Below are 26,772 nucleotides of genomic sequence, written 5' to 3'. Positions count from 1 at the left end.
GCCTAGAAATTGTCACTTGCAAATGTTTCAATTGTAAAATACTTGAATTATTATCCCGGCGATGAGCAAAGTCAAAGTTTTGATTGCGATTTACTCCTTCAGATTCTTGATTATAACTTTTGCCCCCGTTCTTTGGTTCTCTCTCGTTCTCTCTATATCTCACACTCCTCTTTGTTTGACTCATCTCGTCTGCCTCGCAAATACTTTTTAGCATTATTCAAGTGAAAAAGATGTGCTTTTGTAAATAGGAACCAAAGAGTGCTCAACTTTCTTTTCACGTTGTTTACGTATATATCTATCTATCCAGATATAAAAAGTACGGCAATCCTGACGCTAACGTGAAACACAATCGTGCACGGCTAAGAGCAAATATCGTCGAAGGACGTCTATCTGTCTAAGTTGGTGTAAAAAATCCAACTTTGCTCTCTTTGTTTAATTTCATGTATGTGGGCTCGGGCTCTAGTGCCGCAAACAAAGTTTAATCATTCGATCGTCTTGTTGACATACAACTCGATTCTACTTGCAATTAATTGCACAAGTGTTAGCCTTACGGCTGGTTTAGCTTTTATTTTAGCAAACAGTAAAAACTTTACTGCTTTATTTTACTGAATAGAGTCTATTTGATGTGTTTTATATGAATATAAATTATGAAAAATAATATGAATATTTCTTATTTATGAGAATAAATAAAACATTTTTGGTTCACTCCAAAATATTATCAACGTCTCAAATGTAATACCGGTAAAATTTTAAATCAACTCTATCCCATTATTAATAATTTGTTTTTATCTTATTCTTAAGTAAAAAAAATATTTCTTGAATGCTTATAACTTTTAAACTGATTATTTTATTTCAAAAAAAAACAACAAAACGAAAAAGTTTATTTGAAATCCAGTTTCTTAAAGCTTAAAGAATACAACGTAATGAGCAAGGCAGCGGTAATAAAGTTTAACATTTAAAAAATCTTGTTAAGAGTTATGCTAAAATGATAATAAACTAATTGAATAAAAGCTGCTTGAAGTTATTTTTTTTATTTGAGTATATCATTTTAAAGCAGATAATATACCACACAAAATTGTCTAGTTTAAATCACTATCTAATATAGCATTTAGAATTCTTAAAATAGTTTTTTTAACAATATTAAAATCTATATTTTATCGACAAAATGTAAATTTCTGTTTTAGGTGTTTTTCAAAATGGCTTTTGTGCCCATTACAATAGCAGTGTGATATTTTACCGTTCTCAGATATTTTTGTGGTACCTAATATTTTTTAGTGTTACTTTATTTTTTTTAATTTAGTTATTTTTGGAAGGATTTGATTATCAAAATAATACTTTTAAATAAAAATAAAAACTAATTTTATTTAATTTTATTATATTTAAATACATTTTAGGTATAAAACATTGTAAAAGAAAACATATCAATAAAATCAAACAATATAATATAACTGAAAGAATATGTATACTTATCTAAAAATTTAGTTTCAGATTTTTAGGTGAAAATATATTCCTATATATATTTATTTTCTTAAATAATTATTCAAAAATTTTCTAAATAATATAAATGAACTTTGATAATTAAGGATAAATGATACCAGTACATTTAAAACGTATACAAAATAATTATAATTTAAGCAAAAAATCCACAGAAAATACAAGTCAGTAGTATTTGGCTTATTTTTACGCGTTCACTGCTTTAGTATGATTTCCTGAAATAGATTAAAACAGTTCCCTTATTTTGGTAAAATAATAATAGTTTTTACTTTTTATTTCAATTTTATATATAAATGTGTAATTATGTCTTTAAATTATTTTTTGACAAAAGAGTCATGTTTCAACAATAAAATTCTAAAAATTACATTTTTCCAGCAGGACTGTATGTTACTTCATCTTCTTCCTTGCGAACTGCCTGAATCAGGATCAATGACATAACAGCGTTGATGACCTGAAAATAAAAATAATAAATTATAGCTTGTTATTACACTTAAATATCATAAAAATAAACAGGGATAATTTAAATAACTTTAATTTCCATATTATTTTTTTATAACATAAAGAATTATATTCGAGTTTATTTGAGTCAACCTTATATTATTTTTATATCTTCGCCTGAAAGCAATATCTGATAAAAGTAAAACAAGCAGCATGTTGATCTCCGTTGTATTTATTTTATCTATACAAAAATACGCATTCGCATAAGTCGCATATCGAGAGACACAAGCATAAAAAGAATATTTATACATACAAATCTTAGCATGGCCTTTTTATTATATTTTTTATTACTCGAGTAAAAAAATGCGAGCCGAAAACAAGATTAAGTTTAATATAAGCGAAGGCATTTTATTACACTATTTATTGCGTAAAAGATAATCCTTGATTTATGAGCGTCATCCTGGCTCCAGGCAACTTCTGACCCCGTTGGTCCAAAGGAGCGTGCTTTTTCCGCCTTTTCACTATAATCCCGAATTCAACACCGCAATCCCACCAGGGATATTCTTATTTAGGGGACTTCGTGCGTTAACGTCCCAGATCGAATGCCGGCCTAATCTCGGCCCGAGCAACCCTCTTATTTACTTAATTAATAACAATATATTAAATTACGCCCGTACGGCTGCTTATTAATGTTTTTAGACATATTATATCGTATATCATCAAAATAACTCACATACACCTACTTTATACCCTAAGGGCTAAAGCTATACTAAAATATATATTATGTTATACATTTATGTACTATATAATGTAATATACACCATCATATTTTTAAGATAATAATTTTTATGACATAAAAATCGAAAATTAATAATAATAAACTTTACGTGATTTTAATGTATATTTTTGTATAAATAGAAAATTAAAAAATTAGCATATGTTTAATATATACGTACAGAGAAATAAAATTTATTAAGACTTTGCAGAGCTGCGAATCTTTGGACCTTAATGTTTTTTACTTCTATTGGGTCTGGGAGATTATTATTTATTTATAATTCAAATCGTAAATCACAAATTAGGTTTATCTGAATTTTTTTAATCTCACAAAGAAATATCGCGAAAATTAAAATCAAACATCCTTAAAAAAATTGCTTTGTAAAAAAGTTTTTGTTAGAGATTTTTTATGTATCTTTGTATGAAGGAATATAAACACTATTTTTTTAATTCTATTAACTAGATTAAAATATAAAAATCATTCGGCTATTAGATACCACATTACAGGTATATTATCATTTGTTTAAAGCCTTACATTTTTTTAGATTCTTAAAATAAATTTTGAAGTTCAGATTAAAAAAGCTCCTTATGATTTTTTTGCTTTAAAATTACAAAAATTTAATTCAATATTGTAAATAATCTTTTAAAAAGATTAATAAATGCTATAACCAATAATAGAAGAAATGTGATTAAAAAAGTATTAAGTAAATCTGGAAAAAAACATATAATGAATCGGACAGAATTTAGATTAATATCATATAAATTATTCATTTGCATAGGTTTTATCTCCATTTATTTTTAGGTATCCAAAAATCTTATATGCAGTATTGAATAACGTGATTTTTATAAAGTTTTTGCATTCAATGTCACCTTTTTGAGAACATCTAATATGATGATAATGTTTTCCATATATGTATGTTTTATTATGTAGTCTTTCAGTCAATGCAGAAAAAATCTGTTAAAAATATTATTTATAATTGACAAGTTTGATTTTAATTTTATTCATTCTCTATTTATTTTCCATATTTTAATCACGTTAATTTAACTTGATTCATTAAATTGTAATTTGAATTATCGATAAATGAGTCGTAAACTAGATTAAATTGCTAACGCGCGTCGGATTTGTTTGAAGAGCCCCCAAAAGCGTTTATTGGATTCCATTATTATGAACCGATCCCTATAGACTATAAGGTAATTAAATATGAATATTTTCAATACCATGTAATATATTTTCAATGATTTAAATCGTATTATACACAAATAATCCTAAAAAATGTCAAGTAATATAATTCGGCTTGGAGTCGTTTGGTGCGACTTTCTTGATTTCCCATCTTTCGTGGAGTTCGCTTTCCACAGTTGGTCAAACTTTATTTTTTCCGCCTCTAGGTTAAAACACGTCCGCTGATGTCGCGGCCGAGCCGGGAAAGTTGCGCAAGTTAGCGGGATCGGTTCCTAATGGAGTTTACCGATATTACGTGTACGGAAACAGATGGCAGGCATTGGCTAAAAAATGAACTTTAACACCCCAAGCCCGAGTGCTTGGCGTGCGAGTACGAGTTTGATTCGTTTTGTTGCAGACCACAAATCTTACAAGCCAGACCGAGTGCCGGGAACGACTTTTAATTAACATTTTCCGGCATGTGAATTTCCTTTCCTTATTGTATGTGACTTTTCGACTGTAAAGTGTTTGTTTATTGTCCTATGCTTGAGTAGCCAATTTCAGATATAGAGTATCTCTATTAAATAAAATGCAAACGTGTAACTGTTCTTTGTTACATTTTGAGATCACAAAAATACAAAACTTTAATTATACTAATAAGTTTAATTTATTGGTGCTACACTAAATTACATGGTTGATTACACAAACAAAATCCTGTCTAAACCTTATAATAACAACAGTGCAAAACTTATTCTATTAAGCTCTGTTTATAAAAGTTTTAATTTTAAAACCTATTACAAAAATAAAACAGTTTATAAAGATCGATTAGCAATTTTTATTACTGTTAATCTTATAAAATCACAAGCTAATATTATTAGATTTTTAATTATCACGCTAAATAATTAATTAAAATGTGAATTATATAATTTGATTTTTTTATTCAATTTACATATATACATGTGACATATATTACTATAATTCTATAATTACTTTAATATTTAAGGCATCATCTTTAAAATAATCATTTTTCGTATGTTACTAAAGATTTGTTATAAAAAAAATAAAAAGGTATTACTAACTACCTAATTAAAATTCATAATAATGAATACAACTGTAAAACATAAAAAATAATTAGGTAAACTAATATTTTATTGCACCCTCTTTAGCCTTCAATACCACTAAATGCAAAAAGCCATAAAAAATGATTCCATTATTTACTTGCCGAGTTGTTTTATTTCACATCTGTAAGTTAAACTGCTAATATAAATAACTTGCCCTAAAGAATATATAAGTGTGTTTTGCAAAAAAAATTATCAAATACAAATTGCTTCGTTTGTTGTGTTACATAATTTATGTAATTCCAGATTCTAAAAGCTATATGATTCTCGGAGTGTTTTTTATAAACCGAAATATTCGTCGAAAGAACAGTGATGTAGTAGATTACAAATATCCTAGAATTTGCTTTTATTCAATTGATATAAATATTACTATTTTCCTCCAAATAGAAGGTGCAGACATCTCTACAGATGTCTGCATCTTAGACCACGTGCTTTCGAATCAAAGAAAAGCAAATTCCAGGACGAAGTAAATACCTTTTATTTCGAAATATAAAATACACTATGATAACTATTTAGTCTTTAAAATTTCGCATATTTGTTTAAAGGCCTTTTTTGATATATATTTTGCCACCTGAACAACAAATGTAGTGCACCCCAATGACATGTAAAAAAATGTCAATCGTCAATTTTACACTAAAAAACATGTAGTGTTTGGACTATATAGACCATATTCCTTAAGTCACATAAAAGTTTGTTTTTTCATCATATATTTTAAAAATACCCACTGGTAATATGTAAATAAGTTTTATGTCTATCGCGTAAGGACATTTGTAGTATCACACGATCTTTGCCAAGGGAAGTTATTTTTCTCTCAACCTAAGTTATGATTATAACTATTTTATTTTACAAAAATATCAAGGCATATTAAGTAATTGTTATGCTAACTCGCTCTTAGTATTTCAAATATATATTGATCTAGTTTACATAATTTTAATGAAAAGTTTTTAATGCTTACGTTTTTCACTTTTTATTTAAGAGTATAAAATATATTTTAACACACCAATATAATATTATCTTATGTCTTAGAAAATCGTGCTTTTGCCATATGCCGCGATATCCATATAAATTGGTTGGCTAACCTTCAGACAGTCGGGCTACCTACGGTCTGGTAAAAATGTCAAAAATAGACAAACACCTTTTCGTCAGTGATGCAAAACGGCGTAAAAATGGCGTGACACCGAGCCCGCGGTATGAGGCTTTCGCGCTTCGCCGGTCACGGTTGACGGACGGTCATATCTGGTTATTAATGATCCGCTTATCTGGTACGAACCTACCCCCTTTGTTTGCTGTGGAAAGACGCACAAAGCATTTTTGACAACTTATCAAACTGAAGCTGTCTACTGGACCACGCCTAACGCCAAATTTTAACGCGTCGTTAATTCGCCGCGCGCGCCTCGTCCTCGTGTTACAGACCGGTGTGGCTTTTTAGCTAATATTTAGTTAGGGATATGCTATATTTTATAATATATGGACCATCATCAAAAAATATCAAATATATTGTAAAAATAAACTAGAATTTTATGTAACAAATCCCTTAACTATACATATATTTTTAAAAGCATTGGAATACTATTATTGGCAGCACAGTAATACAATTCGTAACCATATTATTAGCTAATGAGCCAGACCATTATTTATGAGTTTTGCGACTCTGCTTAGTAAGTATTGACGAAACTCGTGCTTGTCGAATTATTTCATCGGTTATATTCCTCAAAATATTTAAATATTAATTAAGAATATTTATATTTAGAATTTTTGATGGTAAAAATATATATAAACGAGTAAGAAATAAACAGGGATGTATTTATTTTCATAAGGAATTAATATTTACGCACAAAAATATGTCATAGTGAACTTTATATATTATAATACATTTTCAGTTAGCCTTGAAAGCTAGAGTAGAGAAAACAATAATAGTAATGGACAATATGTTTTTAGAAAATACATGTTTGTGTACTTTATATTTATTGTGCTAAATTCCTAATACAATAATAATAAAAAATAATGTATGTATATACACATTAATTTTCATGACTATTGATTGCATATTTTCTTATAATACAACGGTTTTATAACGTGTGATTTTTTCCATAGCGCGTCACCGTATAATTATTATTTTTATTTATCATTATTATGTGAATCGCTAAATGCGAAACCGTCAACATTTAACTGAAAAAATTACTTGAACAACGAACAAAAGTGTTTTATTTTCAATGCCCAAAATCTGAAGAATCTTATTCCAACAAATATTTTTCATAACCAAACGTTCAACAATCGAGAAACGCGTCGTTAAGGATATCAATCAATCATGCAGCTTCTTAGGTATTATGTCGCTTTTTTTAATGCTCGCGCGATTGTAAAAAGATGCGAGCCCAAAATTGTTCCCGGCTCGGTGATATATGTCCGCATTATGCCGGACGTTATTTTGCACAGGAAGAATTTATTAATCAAATCGAAGGAGCAATATGAAATTTTCCAAAGGGTTCTTCACGGGGCGGACCTCCTGGTCATCCCGGATCGCCGTCGTCCGACGTTGAATGGATGAAATATGATTCGTGCTCGAAAGCTGCTTAGGGGTAGATTCGAAGGAGAGGAAAAAAAGAGAGCTGTTCTGCTGAATCCAGACAGTGTCCGTCGGTCGGTACCTTGCACGCTCCTCTGCCCCGGGGCTTTTCTGTCTCCTCAGAGAAAAATTGTTTTTTATTGTGGACATAACAAATGTTGTACGAATAAAAACGTCAGCGAAATTTATGATTAAAGTTGGCTAATGTTGGCGGCAGCATAACACAAACGAATTCCTACTGCCATCTTTCTTTCTGCGCGATATTCGTTTCAATCATAATATATTACGTTTTTATTGTGTCAATAAAAAAGACAGACAAAGTTTTAACGCAGCTCGTATGTCAATAGCATCCGATTTTTTACGTAATACATATGTATAACATTGGTAATAATAAATTACCATAAAATATCTTAAAAGAAAAAATATGTTATAAAGACAAACATCTATTGTAGAAAATCATAAATAACATATTCTAGCATTTTAAATGACACTAAAAAAAATATGTTTATGTTTAAACCTAAATTCTGCTACACATAATATAAAATACACTATTATTCTTTGCATTTCTAATATCGAAGAATATAACTAAAATATTAAATTAATTAAATGTGTGTTTACTTTTTCTTAGTTTCTCAATATTTTCTTAATTTTTAAAAATTAATTATGGTTAGATTAATACAATTACAGTTTTATGTTTAGCTTTAAAAATCTCACTGAATAACAATTCATCAGTACATGAATAGTGAAACTAGACGAACTATTATGTAAATAATTTAATATAATATTAATAGCGAAATTAGCACTAACTATGTATAATTGTTTTCATGAAAGGGAGCTTAATTATGTATATATACAAACACATTTATTATTTTAGTGTATTATAATTTATAAGCATACACATATGTAATAATTATTATATAATAATCTACATTCACTTTACTATTATTTCATAAGACAAGATTGAATTGCTTAGCATGTTTCTGAAATTTTATAAAAAAATCTAATCTCTTAGATTATATTATATAATTATAGATAATTATAGATAAGTAAATATTTATATTCAAGTTTTTAACTAATTTTAATTATATGAATTCAACCAAACATATGAGAATTCTGATGTTAGATTTATATATATTAGAACAGGGTTTCCCAAACTTTTTCAGCGACGGAACACTTGGCAAATCCGAAAATTTTTGGCGGAACACTTAGCTTATTTTTTAGGCTGGGTAATTCATAATAAAATAAAACATGTTATTGAAGAAATGTTATCAAATTTATTTAATAAACATAAAAATACAAATAAATAAAGCTCCTAATGACTGATGATTTTGGGTTCTTAAATAACAATTTTTTTTATATCAGGCACAATTTTGGTTAGTTGTATTTTCATATCTGCCGTGGCGTGGAGTCTATTTCTGTATTTTGTTTTTGTTGCAATATACTTTAAAAATCCCACTTCGCATAAATACGTTGTGGAAAACGGAAGTAAAAAACCAGACCTTGGGGAACTCTTCAGTCAGACTCGCCCAGAAATCATTTAATAGCTGATATTTTTGTTTCAAATCAGAGTCATTAACTAAATTCTCATAATCCCTTAAGCCCACTGGTTTTACTGTCACGGAAAATATATTCCTAACCCAGGAATCGTCCTTACTAGTTTTCGGAAAATATTCCGAAGGAAATATTTTCAAGTAATATAGGTGTTCTTAAAATACTTGTGAAACTTTTTTATCTACTTGAAAATTAAATTCATTTAAACATTCATATCCAAGACAGGAAAACAATCAAAATTATTAGATTCAACCGATAAAATCTGAAATTGTAATTTTTTATCAAAAGATTCAATTTTATCTCTCATATTAAAAATTGTAATACTTTTTTCTTGTAATTATAAGTTAACATCATTTCGCTTTGTAAAAATATCCGATAGATATGCAGATGTATCAACCAGGAAGGATTTGTTAAAAAAATTAATAAATGATGTTGCAAATTATTTTGGGTTTTCAAGAAGACTAATAATTCATTTCGAAGTTCATAAAGTCTTAATAGTACTTTTCCTCTGGATAGCCATCTCACTTCAGTATGTAATAAAAGTGCTTTATGTTCACCACCCATTTCATTGCATAAAATTTTAAATAATCTGGATTGAAGTGGTCTAGATTTAACATAGTTTATCATTTCCACGGCTACTTCATTACATTTTTTAAATTTGTGGAAATTTTTTTAGTCAACAGTGCATGCCTATGCAAAATACAGTGACTGCTAGTAGCATATATAGTCACATAAATAAAATTCGTATAACAAGCACTAATATCGTTTGATTAATTAACAAAAAAAAATATTGTTTAAATAGGATAAAATTTTAAAGTTAAAAAAAACAACACCGACTTATGAAACTTTTCCTTCCAGATATTATACACATCAATGTTGAACATTTAACACATATTTTCAAGCTTTTTTATCAGATTTATGAACAATTTTTATGTATTAGCAAGACTAACATTTTTTTAATCTACTCTAAATTTTTGTGAAATATCTATTTAGGCTCCGCGGAACACCTATTTTGGATTTGGATAGTTTGGGAAACCATGTATTAGAATAGAGTGAAAAAGGTTTTTTAACATTAATATAGCATAACCAAATATAAGCTACTTAAATATAGATTTGCAGTTATAATCTGTTTCAAGGCTTTAAATAAATTTATACATTTTTATTATTATTAAAACCATTAAAATAAAAAGAAAAAATATGCGACAAAAGAGCGTTTCATGAAAAAAATGATAATCACTTTTTTGTTGGAAAAATAAAGCATTTTTAGCAATGTTATAAAACTGAATTTAAAATTTTTTTTTTTTTTTTTTTAAATTTAATAACTTACAAAGAATGTGCCGTAGTTTAGTTATTAACAACTATTTCGGAAAATGACATCTCATTCATAAGTTAAGGTAAGTTAGGTGACAGCAAATTTAATTTATAAAAACATTAAAATATGTTTTAAAAGCGTGGCAAAAATAATTTATTTTAAGAACTTCCAGATAATAAGATACAGCGTAAGTAATTTACAATGCATTTAATATTACTAAAAGACTGATTTTATTCCCCTAAAGAGCAAGTTTTTCTTAGGTTTGTATTAAGCGGAAAAAGCAACATTAGCAAGATTTCGCTTAACCATCACATGTCTTATATAGTCACTGATGAATAGATTAAGGAATGATTTTTAAAACTAGTAGACGATGATCCAAAAATAATTGATAATTTTTATTTCACAAAGTATCACTATATTCTACATTAGCAAAGCGACGTTAAAGATGGACAATATTACATACGTCGTCATTATTAAAGTAATTTTAATAAAAATCAAAAGGAATAAATTACCATTAATTTAAAGTTTCAGAATCATCTGGAAACTAGCTACAGAGATACTGCGTGCTTTATTACACTACAATTAATGAATCACAAATTGAAAAGGAAATGTCTGAATAATTATTTCTAGTGACATATAGTCACGGCTCATTTAAATGAACTGATTATATATATATATTTACAAAATAGTTTTATCTGCAGAATAAAAAAATAACACGTACTCTTAGAATATGCCCTGTTTATGACGTCTCTCTTGAAAAGTAAATTTTTTTCATATTAAGCATATGATAAGTAAAATTAAAAGCAAAATTTACGTACTTATGTAGAAAAAATAAAATTAGTTTTCACATTATAAATAATTTGTGTATTATGGGTTACACTATAAAAAATATTAAATTCTATTTGTGGACCTTGACAAATTTTTGTGTAGGAAATGTAGCCGAAAAGATCTAAAACGTTTGATTTGATTTTCGAAATTGCGTTTATACAAACACATACTATTGTTGTCTTCCACCATGTTTTAATTAAAACTTGACTTTTCAACTGATCCGAGCGAAAGTCCCAATATTTATTTAACTTCAATTTTTTCATTAAAAAACGAATGAATATCGGAAAACCAATTTGATGTACGTTTTGACAAATCGATTTCGAATAGTCGCGCTCGGATTAATTAAAATAATTCATGGGATTGAAAGTTTCTCCAGGAGAGCAAAAACGCACAAAAAAACATAAATCGAGTTTCTCCAAGTAGAAACAACGCACCGCGTACAGTTTTCCAATTTGAAAATTTACATTTAATTTTCCGTTCGAACAGCTCCGCGGCTGGCAGGAGAAGTAGTGCGAGTGAGTTGTCTAAATTTAAAAGCTCCAAAGCTCGTCGGAGCTTTTCGGGGCTGAAAACTTGGTTATGTGTCTTTGTATTTTTAGAGAAGAGGCTCCGACTAAATATTCGGTGCGTTTACTAACAAGCCTGATTAAATCAAGGGCTGGCGTCACGTCAAGAAGTCGAGATGAAAGCAGAAACAATAAGCATAAACTTTACGGGAATCTTGCTTCATCCGGGGTGTCAGCACTCTTTTGTCTACTGAAAGTAGTTGATATCAATTCAGCACTTTTACCGCACTTTGAAACAGACCGACTAACTTTTTCCATGATAAGTAATCTCACGAATTATCATCGCGCCGCTTTCGGGCTTTGCTCGTAACGAGATCAGAAACAAGAGTGTGCACTAAATTATCGTATTTTTCGAGAGAATGCGTGCAAACTTTATGTACAGTCTTAGCCATAATATAAGGGACTTTATTTTTAAATGTTGCATTGTTTTTCACAAGTACGCAATATTACTAAAATATATTTATATGATACAAGTGAATATAACGCATTTTGCTTATCGATGTATCTAAAACGTTTTAAAATTATTTTGACGTTAGAAATTTTGATGCTACCTCATATTTATACTGTAATGTAACAGTGTGTTAACTAATGACAGTTAATGTTATAAATTTTATGTAAATATATTTACAATTGTTACTTTTTTCAGATATGTTTTAGCCGTGCAAATAGTACTTGACGCAATTTGTATGTAAAATGTTGTTAAATTTCACTGGTTGATTTTGTTTTCCTATGTTATTTGATAGGATTTGGTCTCATCGTTTCTTTATTATATCGTAAAGGAGATGTTTTTTCTACGGATTCTTGTGTAATGAAAATAGAGCTGTATTCTATGTGAATGAGGATAGTTTAATATTCTTTTTTATAAGAATTTAAGCAGTGAATATTAAAATAAAAACAGAGTTGATCTCAAGGCACTGCCTTTGTGAAATTCTAATAGTTATTGAATTCTTATTGCTTTTTTTATCTGTTACTTAATATAGGAATATAATATTACTTTCCAAAGTATGTGCATAAGAATCGTTTCATGGAGATAAAAAAGTATTAATTTTAGTTTTTATACTGTTTTAAACACTCTTTATGTCTTTCTTAGCGACAGATAAAACAAAAATGTAACATTTACCAATATACGATATAAATTTATAAGGTGTCTTAGCAGTTAAGGAACACGTAATAAACATCAATAATAAATGTAAATAGAAAAAAAAAATAAAGCAAGTCATTATCTGATTTATTGGCACAAAAGTTTTATTTTTCATAAATTGTTGATCTTGAAAAGATACAGAAAAGTGACACAAGATTGCAAATACCAGATAAATATGCTAACGTTAATTTTCTTAATCAACAATAGATAATGCGTCACCTACCCTATTACATTTCCGATAGGTAAAAAGTATTTGTTAGTTTTGTTTAAGAGATTAGAGAAACTATACACTAAACAATAAAAAATGATGCAAGAGCTAATTTCAAATATGTTTATATTTTATAATTTATATATGTTTATATTTTATAATATTAATTTATTACTTCTCAAAACATAATATGTGAACAACAATCGGGATTCAGAGAAAAGCATTCCACTGAAACTGCATTACAAGTAGTGATAAATGATTGATTGGCTGTTGGCTAAGGATACAAACAAAAACATTGGAGCAGTTTTCTTGGATTTCAAGAGAGCCTTCGAAACAATAGACAGAAAAATAATGTTAAAGAAATTGGAGAGTATAGGTATAAGTGATATAGTTTTAAGATGGTTTAATAATTACTTATATAAAAGAAAACAAAAAGTTAAAATAAATAATGTATATTCTGAAGAGAAATTAGTGTCTTATCGAGTACCACAAGGGTCTAAATTGGGACCATTGTTATTTGTTTTGTATATTAATGATATAGTTAATAACGTGAAAAAATGTAAAATTCATCTATTTGCGGATGACACATTAATGTATTGCATAGGTGATAACATTAAAGAAATTGTAAATAATTTAAATAATGAATTAAGTATATTAGAAATATGATTAAAGAATAATGTACTTAAATTAAATGAGAATAAAACTAAATGTATGTTTATTAATTATAAAAATGTGTTAGATAATAGTACCAAAATAGTAATAAATAACTCTAGTATAGAAATAGTGGATAATATAAAATATTTAGGAGTAATTGTTGATACAAAATTAAATTTTAAAGAACATTGTAATTACATATTAAAAAAAATTAGTAGAAAAATAGGTTTATTATCTAGATTAAGAAATATATTAAGTATAAATACAAAAAAAATAATTTACAATAGTATAATATTGCCCCATTTTAATTATTGTGCAACACTATTAAATATGTTAAATAAATTAGATAAACAAATGTTGCAAGAATTACAAAATAGAGCAACGAGAGTAATCTTAAATAAAAATAGATTAACTAATTGTAAAAGCATGATTGATAGATTAGAATGGTTGAATGTTCAAGAAATATTGAGTATGAATGTTTTAGTATTTATATATAAGTTAGAAAATAATATGTTACCGGAATATTTTAATAAGTATTTAATAAGAAATAAAGATGTACATAAATATAATACTAGAAATAGAGAAAATTTAAAGATAATTAAGTATAAGAAAACGAGTACGGCTAGGGGAATTATGTACGGAGGTTTTGATTTATATAATAGTCTTCCAAGAGAAATCCGAAACAGCAAAAATATAACGGGTTTCATAAATGGAATAAAAAAACACCTTCGTACATATAGAAATAAATTATAATATTAAGACTTTATTATTGTATATTTTTATTTTTTCTTTCTGTTATGTATTTTTTATATATATTTTTATATATGTTTACTAAATTTGTTAGATGTAAAGATTAGCTATTAAGCTAAATAAATTAATAAAATAAATAAATAAATAAAAATATTTAAAATACCACAATTTCATACAGTAATAAAAACAAATTTTTTCATAAAAATTAGCTCGTATCATAAGCAAAATTAATATGAAAGTATCTATAAGTATCTCAAGTATCTATAACCAAATCATATGTACAATATTATTATGGTTATTTTTACTACAACGTACTTATGAAAGAGTAAGAATTAGAAAGTTAGGTAACAATTTTTTATACCTAAAAAATATTTAAAGTTAAAAAATTATTTTAAAAACAAATTTAAAAAACATAACTGACTAGAAAGTATTGACAAAATCATTTAATTTTCACGAGTTGGCAAATAATTTTTTTTTTAAAGTAAAAATATACGGTTGTCTGATACATATAAAATCAATATTGTTAAAAATAACAAAATAACCAAATTTAAGCTACGAAAAAGATTGTGGAAAAAATGAAAGAAATTGTTACCGTGTTTCTGTGATGTTAATATGTTAAAACACGATGGTCAGATTTTTTAAAAATATATTAACACGTATTTTTAAGTGAAACAGGGTCATTTTATATTATATATTATTTTTGATTTATATTGGTCAGGCTTTTTTCAAATTTGATGTTGTAAGAATATTTTATCGGTACGAGATTAAACATTTATTTAAATTAAAAAGACCTTACTAAGCTAAACTATAAAAATATTTCAAAAATTTCCCCCGATAACAAAAAGTACCTAAATAAATTAAAAGATTACAAATAAAGAATGTAGAAAAACTTAGTCGTAATATTGTTTTCAAAATATTAATATGTAGCACATTTATTATGGTATCATATTTTTGCTATAAAATTATTGTGTAGTTTTTTCAACTCTATGAAAAGAATTTTGTTATTTTGCTGTCGCTTAGCATGAATATTAACGACGTGACAGCAGTGTGTTGGTTAATATATAATGCATTTTTCATGTCTCTTTTTAAAAAATATTTAATACGTACAAGAATGACCATTATATGTATTTTATTAAATATTAACGTATTATAACTTTAAGTAAATATAAACCGTGTTGCAATTTATTTATTTAAATTAAAGAAAAAACGTGATTGTATTTTATTTTTAATCGACAATAAAACAATATGTTCTTGTAAGTTTGCTTTTTTTTAAATTAAAAAACGTTTTAATGCATTAGAAACTTTGACTCATCTCGCAAATATTTATTAATATTTTTTTTCCTGAATTTTTTATTAAATAAACCCTAAGTTATAAAATATTTAATTTCCCTAACTCTCGTAAGCAACATATAAGTTATATTAAAATACAAAGTTAAGCGTAACAGTTTTAATAGCAGTTACGGTTGTGGCGGTCGCATGTCACGACCAAAGTGTAGTTTTCTGATTCAACTCCTAACGGTAAACAAATCTGAAGCAATTCTCTCAATTAAGAGCTTTTCGAGTTAAGCTGGCAGCAGGTTTTAAGTGAATACTTTGCGCGAACCGTTTCGTACGTAGTTAGGTAGCTGTTAGCGAGTTTACTTGCGTTACAACTTAAAATACCGTCAGAGCCTGTTGGATTTGAACCGAGAAAAGTTAATCTCGTAAGTGTAACAACTACCTACATTTTTTCTCTCTAGCAAATTTATCAAGGCGCGACGAAAGATTGCATTAAAGTAATGTTAACTGATTAAATTCGTTGTGTAACTGTTACACCAGCACACTCTATAATACTATCAGATCGGTTTATAAATTCATGTATGTTTGTAAATATTCATCTCATAAAAAAATATTAGACATATTTTATAATTTATGTTTACAATCCCTTAACTGTTTTAAATACAACTGCAACTAAAAATTGTATAAATGATTTTATATTATGCACGAAAAATAAATAATTTATATGTATTTCATGTTTACTTTTATTAATTGTTTCCAGAATAGGTCAGTATTTAAAGATAAATTTCTTAGTTGCATCTTTTATGGCTTACTTCCGCTAAATTTTTCCCATAAATATCGACAAAAATTGCACTTTAGCTAGTAGCTAAGTTTGCACCGTATGTAAACATGTTATTATTTGCTCCTAGAGCAACGTAGAATGTACGAAAACTTGGCGCATAAATAATCTCGCGGTAACACCCGCATTATGGCTCAGTTTATTTATACACACAATCTACATATACTTTGTTTATATACATGAAATTAAACGAATCATACGGTAGATAGGTATAGGTAGGTGGGTCGGAGTTGATTTTTTCATCGTTGTCGACTTTTCCGATACTTCATCCGGCGGTAGTCGAGTAACGGTTGGCCCAACTTAATAACCTATTAGATCTGCTCGGTGGCGCTTCAGACAAGCATCCTAACTAGTTTGAGCTCGTTTCTCTTATATTTTTTTGCTCTCAATTTCGCAACGGTAACCAGGTAGTATACTTATATTTTTTATAATTTTGCTGAAGCGATAAAACTCGTTTAATTTGATTAATAAGGCAGTCTTAAGAATGTCGAGTTGTTTGATTTATACATATATTTTAATTATTTTAATGTTTATTTACTATTAGGGCAAGCCAAAAAATACTCTTTGAGTTATTTGGGGTTTTCGTTTGAGGTGTGCCTCTTCAGAAGAGGCGTAAAGATAAGCTATAGGCTACTTCTCAACCATAAATATACTGTTTTATTTACATTTCAAATTTAAACTTGTGTAACCAAATTTAAATGTATAATATCCTATTTTAATTAAAATAAATAAGGATCGTATATAAATAATTTGTAACCCAAAACTGTATTCTGTCATTGATCTATCTTGCAGATATATTCATACACTTGATATACCCTTTTTTTCCAGTGCAGTGTAGATTTTAAATATTGTACTCATTTAAATCATAAATTACAAAAATGATTACTAAATTGCGAACTAAATCCTAGCTTAACAAAAACATTGTTCAATTAACAATACATGTCCTTCGAATTACTAGTTCTACTAAGTATTTTTGATTTGTAAGATATTTTTTATTAAATAATGTTCTTAGATATGACATCTATCAACCCTCTTCGTCTTAAAAAGGATCAAAACTAGAGAGAAAAATTGTGTAGTAGTGATACTTGTAAAGTAAAAATAATAAAAATAATATGTCATATCCTTAAGAAGTTTCTCAAACAGTTGTATCTATTATTAAATATCATTAAGCAGTGAACACAAAAAACGTTTATTAAACGTAAACAAAAATAAATAAATGGATTAAACAGTATTGCTGCAAATACATTTTTTCACCTTCAAAGGCCTAAAAAATATTTAGAAATTATACTAAGATACAAATATTATTTTTTTAAATCAAAAACCAAAAATTTACGAAAACTGACTTGTATTATGTTATACGAAAATTAATGTCATTTTTTAAAAATTAAGTTGTATTGGCATTTAGTCGTACTTTAGCCGTTGATCCTGAGTTCGTATTTTACTATTTCTATATATTTAAAAAAATGGGTCCCAAAATTTACATAATTTTTAATTTAAAAAAATATAAAACATTTGTAAATTGGTAGCTAGCTCATAAGATTATCGTAGATGTAAAAGAAGGTTTAAAAAAAATTCAACGGAAAATTTTGATAATAAAAATAGTCCCTATAGTACACCAGCAATGTCCTGGCTGCTGAAATAAATGCAAATCCTATTTTAACTATTCACCAGCTGGCTAAGAAACTTAACCAGTGCAAAGACACAATAGAAAGATTTAAAATGTTTGGAGATAATCTGTATATATTCCACACGAGTTGGGCGAAGAAAACATGTCGGCATGTATCCGTATATCTCAAGTGGTTTTGAATCTTGAAGCAGTTCACCTGTTCCTGATCATTTGATAACTGGAGATGAAAAATGTGTTTAGAAGAAATGTGGTTATCCAAAGGTTAATTAGAAAAACAGTTATATTGTGTGTATAGTGGGATTGCAAAGTTTGACAAAAACTCTTGAACTCTGGTAATTCTACAACATGACAATCTACAATTCGATAAATGCAACACTTCTTAGATGAAAAAAATCTAAGTGCAGACGTTGTGATAAGGCTCTCAAAATATTTGGAATTAAAGCCCCAAGTAAATTAAATAATTGAGAGGTGGAAAAAAAATTTTCCTCTAGGCGAAAATTATAGTTTGATTCATTAAAATAAAAATATGAACATTTAAGGGTGATTTTTACTTTTCATTAAAAATCGACATTAATTTTAGAATATTCTAATACAGAAATAAAAATCCAGATTTTTATCTACTGGTATAGTATTTTTTTTATACTTTTTTCACCTAATTAGTCTAATTAGTCCTCGGACAGAAGAGTTAATTATTTTGCAACATAGTAATGGAGTTGTTAAAATAACTTAAAACGATTTAAATACCTATTTACTGTTTTAAATATGTAATATTTATATTGCATATGTATTAGAACGGTGTGAGTTAAATATAAATTTATGTTTGATTGGGATTCATATTATAATGTTTATAAATAATAATATATTATAACCAATGATTACAGTCATAATAATCATATTTAAGTAAAATTAGAATATAAAAATCAATCTTATGTGCTTCTGAGTGCTTAGAAATGTTTAACTTTAGACGAACTATTATATTTTCTGGAGCTTTAACGCAACATTGTGATTTTTAGTTTTATGATTAAAAAAAGGTTATAATATGTTATTAAAAATTTTAATATAAAAATACAGATATAAGTTTCCGCGAGTTTATCAATGAGATACACCATCCCGTAAATAGCCAAAAGTATACACCCCAAAACCAAGAATAAAATTCAATTCCCGCGCAGTCGAGCAAGGACAAATAACAACCGCGGTGCTCAGGCTAAAATTGAAATTTAGAAACGGCACAAGGAGCCGGCTGGATTAATTAATTAAGCCCCTTTCCTGGCTCTCCTTTTGTCCCTTTCCTCTCCTCGCTAAAGCCCCCGTCGTCGTCGGAAAACTTGCCGCGAGTTCTCTACACCTCGCCCGTGGAAAACTACGGTCTTATTTCCCTCTGGTAGACTGCGCGCCTTTACGTGTCAAGTAAACATTTTCGCCACCCACCGGGAGTTTATTAATTCGGCAGGGTGGCATCAAAAGGACGAAATCAATTCGAAGAACAATTCAATTTGAGAACGGCTACACACAAATCCAACGAAGACTACGATGGCTATTGATTTTGAGTGCGCCGATGAGAGTTAGTAACCTTGCAATAAAGTAAGGTGGATAATTGGTTTTGATTTTAATTCAATTAAGAAAATATCAAATAGTATTGTATCTAAAAAATCAATACAGTATAAATTTACATAAAATTTTCCATGCTAACTATAAACACAAAAAATAAAAATAAAGATATATTATTTATTACTATATCTACAAATAAAAATATATATAAATATAATAATATTAAATTATAAGTTAAAAAATATTAAATAATATGATATTATTATACTCTAGATTATATTTATAAAATAGTAATATGTATATAATATGACACATAAGATATTTCATGTTCATAAGGTTTTTATTAAAATAAAATGTGTATCTAATGATTTTTTTTACTTGTACCATAAATCAATGGTATTGATAAAAGTTCCGACATTTTTTATTATTATTACAATTTTATTTATTCACCCTAAGTCTTAAGATTATTCTTACTCATGGATAAATATCAAAGTGAATAATTAAAATATAGTTAGGTCTCAATGTATTATTTTATACATCAAATATAATATATAAATAATTCATAAATAAAACAGCATAGATCCATCTGCTGTTTGTTACGAAATTAAATACGATATCGATCAAGGTATTAAAAAGTTTTATTATGTTGGTTATATTTAAAATGAATTACTTATGCCCAGTGGAGATCCAAGGGTTGTTTTTTCGATAAATTCAATGTTTACATTAAGTCGGACCCAGTGCGATTGCCGAAGCGAGACCGAGGAGGTCGAAGGCCCTAAGCGATTTGTTATTGCTTCAGAATGCAAATTGGATTTGTGATACGCTTAGGTATGCAACAATGAATAAGTTTAAGTATTTGTTCAGAGAGCGCGGTCCGGTGAAAGCGGAAAATTTATATATTACACCCTTAAGCTTTCACCCCAACCGCAAATCAAAAAGTCGATTCTTTTAGCGAAATCAGCATTTCAACGTACAATAACATTATATCGAGATGTAGTTTGATTTATTTTTAGTTATTAGTTAGACTTATCTCGGGAAAGTACCAGTTAAAAAAACGACTAGCTTTTAGCGTAATTAAGTGCTATTTTTTTTTTTTATTAATGTTGGGGATGAACCAGAATCTCGGATTTACGCCAAACATTTACTATACACTCTTCAAGATAAAATTGTATAGGGTGTGTTATTTATAGTAGATATAAATAATATTCGCATTCATAAAGATGAATAAAAATGAACTGTGAACACATGAAATTATTTTCAGTATATAAAATTATTATATTATATATCCACCCCTTGCAAAACCAACAAAGAGTAGATAAATGTAGTATAAATAACCCGAAACTTTTCTATTTTTATTATCCCTGGAAAATATAATTTATTCCTATTACATATTTTAGCTTGAAAAGTATTAATATAATCTTAAATATTTATGAACTGCTTCAATGTTTATTAATAAAATAACATATTTTAATTTTTTTTTAACATATTATTAAAGCACTTAAAAATAAAAACTTAAAATATATTACACAGCTAAAAACCGAGAACCACATAGCCAATACTAATTTGGAAAAGGCTAATATGCTAGACAGTGGTTTTTCGACGTCCTAAATGGTGACAAAAAATTATATCTCTTGTAAATAAAAAAACAGAATAAATACTCATCTGGGATAGATAAGTGTATATAAGATAACACTTAAAAACACGCCATAATATTATTGTATTTAACAACTTACATAAAATATTTTATGTGTTCTTATTATTAGGGTATTTTTCAATTATCTAGCTAAAATCAAATAAATAAATACCTGTGAATAAAGATTTTTCTAAATTAGTATTCTATTAAAAAAATATTGCGTTCAAAATAATCTCGTGGCAGTAAAATGCACTTTACAAATCATTTACTTAACAGACTGACTGAGTACATTTTTGTTAAAAGTATAGGATTGTTATTGCTTGATATAAAAAAAATATAACTTAACCTAACCCATAAATTATTAAAATTCAAAGCTTCTAATTATATTTTACACCTAATACGCTTATATATAAAGTACTAAAGCTACGTTGTTTCACTAAATAATGAACAAAATAGTCAGATATTGACAGATCTTTCAATAGGAGATAGTTTTCGGTAAGTACTTAAGCAGCTATTGAGTTCTAATTTGGCTTCTCTGAAAATCACACTAAGAAGAATAAATGGATTATATATAATTATTGTTAAATTATACTAATTCGTGTTGCGTCAGTATTAATATTAAATTCATTTAATTTATTATTAATCAACAATAACATAGATTTTTTATTGGTTTCTGATTTTTTATCTGGTACGATGTTTTCTAACGCTTTTTCTTTAAGTTTAATCTATCTAATCGGGAGTCTTCTTCAATATCTGATATTTTTCAATTCTATCTGAATTTTCAATGTGCTTAGTGGGCATCCACTTCAGCCCTGTCACTCTTCGACAACATTTATCAATTTAGCTTTATATTTCTTGTTACAGATAAAAACTTCAATAACTCATTTTTGCATCCAAACACTTTTTTTGTTAGCGACATTAAATGTGCAATTTCCTCCGCAGCACGATACAAATCGCAAAACTCCGTCTGCGTTTCCGCAAGAGATTGCGCCCCTGCTCTCTCTCTCTCCCTCTCTCTCGGTCGTCTATCACATTTCTCACTTCCGGCCAAAAGACACGCAGTGTGTCCAATTAAGCCGGCGTACCTGGCCAAAGCGGAAAGGGGTGGGATTGGGTGGTTTCCGCCGCAGCCCCCTAGCGGACGCGCCCCCGAAGGAGTCGAGTAAGCGTTTCCATTGTTTGCCCATCACCGTCTATCCATCTTCTTCATTTATCTCCGCTTTCTCGGTGTCTTTCCGCCGTTCGTCCAACATTCGTTGGCTGTTAACGTTATTATGAACGCGAAACAACTTGCCTTGCGAGCGACGCTATCCACACTCCCGGTGCCAGTTATCGCGCTACGTAATGTGCAAATTTGCAAGCTTCGCAAATAAACGCGGTTGTGTCGTTCTGCCATGAAAGCATGTAATAAAGCATGTTTTATTTAAAAAAAATAACAGAGTGCAGTGGTCGACAAAATGAGGTTATTGAGGTTCGCGTCTGTTGCTCTTTCATAATGTTGAATACTATGTTTTTATTTATATTTAATACATTTTTATAAACCTTTTTAAATTAGTTATATGTTCAAAACTTTTAAAAAATAAATATTTTAAGCTTGTTTTTATATTTATTAGGCTAACGGTAACTTATGGCCCAATGGGTAAAATTAAACTGTATAGTCTCCAAATATTATACTCTTATCCTATTTCCTATGCTCTCATAGTCAAGATAATATTTCTGTATGATTTAAGACGTGATTTCAGTGCCATAACTAGACTGATGCAACAGGTGCACCGACAATGTCAAAGAAATTAAGCCGACAAAATTTACGAAAAAATTCTAAACCATAGTTTTTTTAATATGCGAAATATAATTAACAAAAATAATATTTAAAATAAAGATTTTTAATTAAATTAGCGTTACGAATATCTTTTAAGTATTTTTAATTTTACTTTTATTTTTTAAGACATACTAAGTACAAATAATATATACCTACGTTACTGATTAATAACTATTTTTGTGTTAATAATTGGTTATTAGCTATAATTTATTAAAAAATAATAATTTAAAACAAAACGTTTGTGGTTATAATTTAAGGGAAAAAATTAAAAAATCTTTCACAATTTTTTCGAAAAAAAGAAAAATATATGCAACAAAAAAAACAATATTAAGTGATAATTTAGGTATATTTCAATAGAGAACTGGATAAGTAGTCTAGCTTTTAAAGAAATATTTTCTTTGAATTTTGTGTAATTAACGCGCAGATGATTAAAAATGTTTAAGTGCTTTCCATCTGTTTCGATTTTTTTCTTTTTACAGAATGATTAAGATGAGCTTCCGTTAATCGTCTGCCCTTTAGTGTCGAAAAGTTCCATGCTGTGTCATTTTATCGATCCCGTTCGCCATCAGATTATTCCTACGATCTAGGTAGTATTATTTTGACTAGAAAAACATTTGAGATCAGGTGAAGTTCATATTTACACGTAAACGACGTCTGCAATAAGTCTTCCAAGAAGGCTTTGTTATGATGAACGAATTTTACTTTGACGATACGTCAGTTATTCGCGTACTTTATGACACTTTCAGATCACAATTCTCCTAGATCTTTATATTTAAAAAAAGCTATGGAGTCGTTTTATATACAACATAATTTAAAATTATTTAAGCTGAAAGACTGTTGAGACAGTGAATTGTATTGAAAATGCAGGGTTGTTTGAAGCAGCGCAGCAGAGCTGTCGATCAAAGCGTGGCTGAAGCATCCGAATGCAAATGCACCGATTATATAGTTCCGAATGTAATTGCGAGTCCCAATCAGAGTGCATTTTGGAAATGCCTTGAGCTGGCCACGGCTGGATGCATCTGTTTTTAATGGCACGTCACTGCCAACATCGGTCGACTTCCGCAGCCAGCAGCAGGGTTGCGCTGCCTGAATGCATAAAATATGCATTTGCACCGCCGCCATTAGCATCTTCGCTTGTTTTCTTGCTGCGAAATTTACAAGGCAAAGCGTCTGCCTGCGCCGACCTTAATCTATTTACATATGCAAATTGGTAGCGATTCTTCGAACCTCGTTCCATATCAGGCCGATTCAATCGGACCCGCCCAGACCCATTAAGTTTTGCAGCTGAAATAATATACCCGAGCACAGTCACGTAAGTGTCGCACTTAGCGAATCAACGGGTGGCTATATGTACATGTATTTTGCTATTTTATTACTTTGATTTAGACTTTGCATGCTTAAAAAGGGTGGGCTTAAGATAGTTAACGTCTATTATTACCTCTCAGTATGTACATATATAGTTAGTATGCGAGTAATAACATTTTTTTCTTAAATAATAAGCCAATGCCTACTAATATGCAATAAATTTATAATTAATATATGACTTATAAAATCTAATTTAAAATTATTAAATATTCAATATATTGCTTTGTATTGATGAAAAAATATTAAAGTTTATATTTTAAAGAATTTAATTTACCAAAATTATTTTTTTCATTGAACTGATTAATTTGAATAAATGATGAAACATTTACACATTAAGAGAAATATCATAAACTGTATATTTTAAAAAAAATATTTTTTAATATTTTAATAATAGGAATTATACATTTTTTTATATTTGTACCACTTTCAAGCGGTACCATTAATTATTTATTTAAATGATTTGTATAAACCATAAATAAAGGTTTTATATTTTAATGGAATGTATTTAAATAATTAAAGCCTGCATATACAAATACATATTGATGTAGATATATTTTATTTTTCGATGAATGTTATCGGTTAATGCAATGTTATTTTTTAGCTTAACACAAAATATATATTTATGTATTTTATTAAAATATTTTTGCTTAATTATAAATATTCATTGAATTAAAAACGCTCTTTGTGAGTTAAATATGTAAATATAACATCTGCTGTTGTATATTTATACTATTTAATAACATAGCTGTTGAAGGAATTAATAAAAATATTGCAAGCAAAGCGAAAAACTTATATTTAAATAATTAATAATAAAAAAAACCCATTTAAATTTCTTTACAAAATAATTTATGATAAATAATGAAAGCTTTTCACTGAAATAAATGTTAATAATGAACGTTTTGAACAATAAATTCACACTTGCGTCTTTGTAACGTTCACCAGCCATATTTCTTTTGTCTTGAATCTATTTGATTAAATTAAGCGAACGACAAGGGTAACAGAAAGTGTCTTCGCTTTCCATTCTGTCTCTTCGTAGCTAGTGCGGTTAAGATTCCGTTTCATTATTTTCACAAACATGACACAAAACGCGAGAACGCCTACGAAACGTAAAAACCGCAAACTCCAGAGTTAAATGAAATATAATTTATTATAAGAACCATAAAGCAATAGTATATTTACAGATCCATATTTATTATGGCTAAAAAGTGTTATGGTGCATATAATGTATGAATATGTAATGTGTCCTTTTTATTCCACTCGTATCAGGGGGATATCAAAGTAATAGAACGAGCAATTGCGATATGGAATCCAAAGGGAAAAGATGGTGGTGTGGTGGTCCACGTTGATTAAAGCACGTATGGAATATAAGTTCTGCTTCCGGAGACAGAACAAGCGTCCAAATCCATTAAAGAGGATTGAATGCAATCAGTTCGGCTGTGTAAAAATGAGATTTTGCGCAGAGGGTAATATTTGCACATATTTAGAGCCATGGAGCGGAATGAGGTTAAAAATAATAATAAAGTGTAGTAAAATTATGTTTTTGAGGGCTTTGCCATTTCCATAAGCTTTTGGCTAAAGTTCTTCTAGTATTTCATGTTAGCCCATTTGTGTAAGTGGTTGGGTGATAAAAACACTTCTCAGACCTTAAAGAGAATTTACTAGTATAACTAAAAATTATTGCGTTTATATCTCAGAGAATGAATATTTTTATTGTTAAAGTTACCACTTGCCATTCCATGCTTTGTTTCCATTTGAGAAAATTATTTTAATAATTTATATGTATGAAAAGTTTTAATGTTTATTGATATATTTCAAGCACAATGTAAAAGCAATTATGTCGTTAATGTTTAAAACTTTTGAAACAGTTTTTGTATTTGACTTATAAACAAATACAGTTGAAGATGAATAAAATATTAGGAATAATTAAATTACTTTCTTAGTAAACATTTATATATTTTTTAATATATAAATTTGTTAAAATAAATCGGCAACTACGGCCACTAAAAACATATATGATATAGTAGGTGATTCAATAAATATCCATCAAGGTGTATGTCAAATATGGTTTAAAAAAATTCGAATTGGAAATTATGATGTAATTGCGTGAT

The 26,772-nt window shown here is 28.2% G+C and overlaps 1 protein-coding gene across 2 annotated transcripts in view; it reads right to left on the bottom strand.

Moving 5' to 3' along the window:
- Positions 1-1,574: 1,574 nt before the first annotated feature.
- Positions 1,575-26,772, bottom strand: part of Tsp2A (tetraspanin 2A) — a 192,751-nt gene continuing 167,553 nt past the window's right edge. The window contains exons 6-7 of one of the 2 annotated variants that reach the window (XM_088184276.1): positions 1,860-1,945; positions 1,575-1,709 (exon numbers count right to left, since the gene is read on the bottom strand). In XM_088184276.1, coding sequence (XP_088040402.1) covers positions 1,697-1,709; positions 1,860-1,945 — 99 coding nt within the window. In that variant the 3' untranslated portion in view covers positions 1,575-1,696. Of the gene's footprint in view, positions 1,710-1,736; positions 1,946-26,772 lie in introns of those variants that run through there. The other variant, XM_088184277.1, reaches the window with a different exon arrangement.

This window comes from Plectrocnemia conspersa, unplaced genomic scaffold (genome assembly GCF_051122295.1).
Source record: "Plectrocnemia conspersa isolate PC_06_02 unplaced genomic scaffold, ASM5112229v1 ptg000004l, whole genome shotgun sequence".
Taxonomy (NCBI): Eukaryota; Metazoa; Arthropoda; class Insecta; order Trichoptera; family Polycentropodidae; genus Plectrocnemia; species Plectrocnemia conspersa.
Note: the sequence above shows the minus strand (reverse complement) of the source record. Positions and strands in the feature narration are given on the sequence as shown.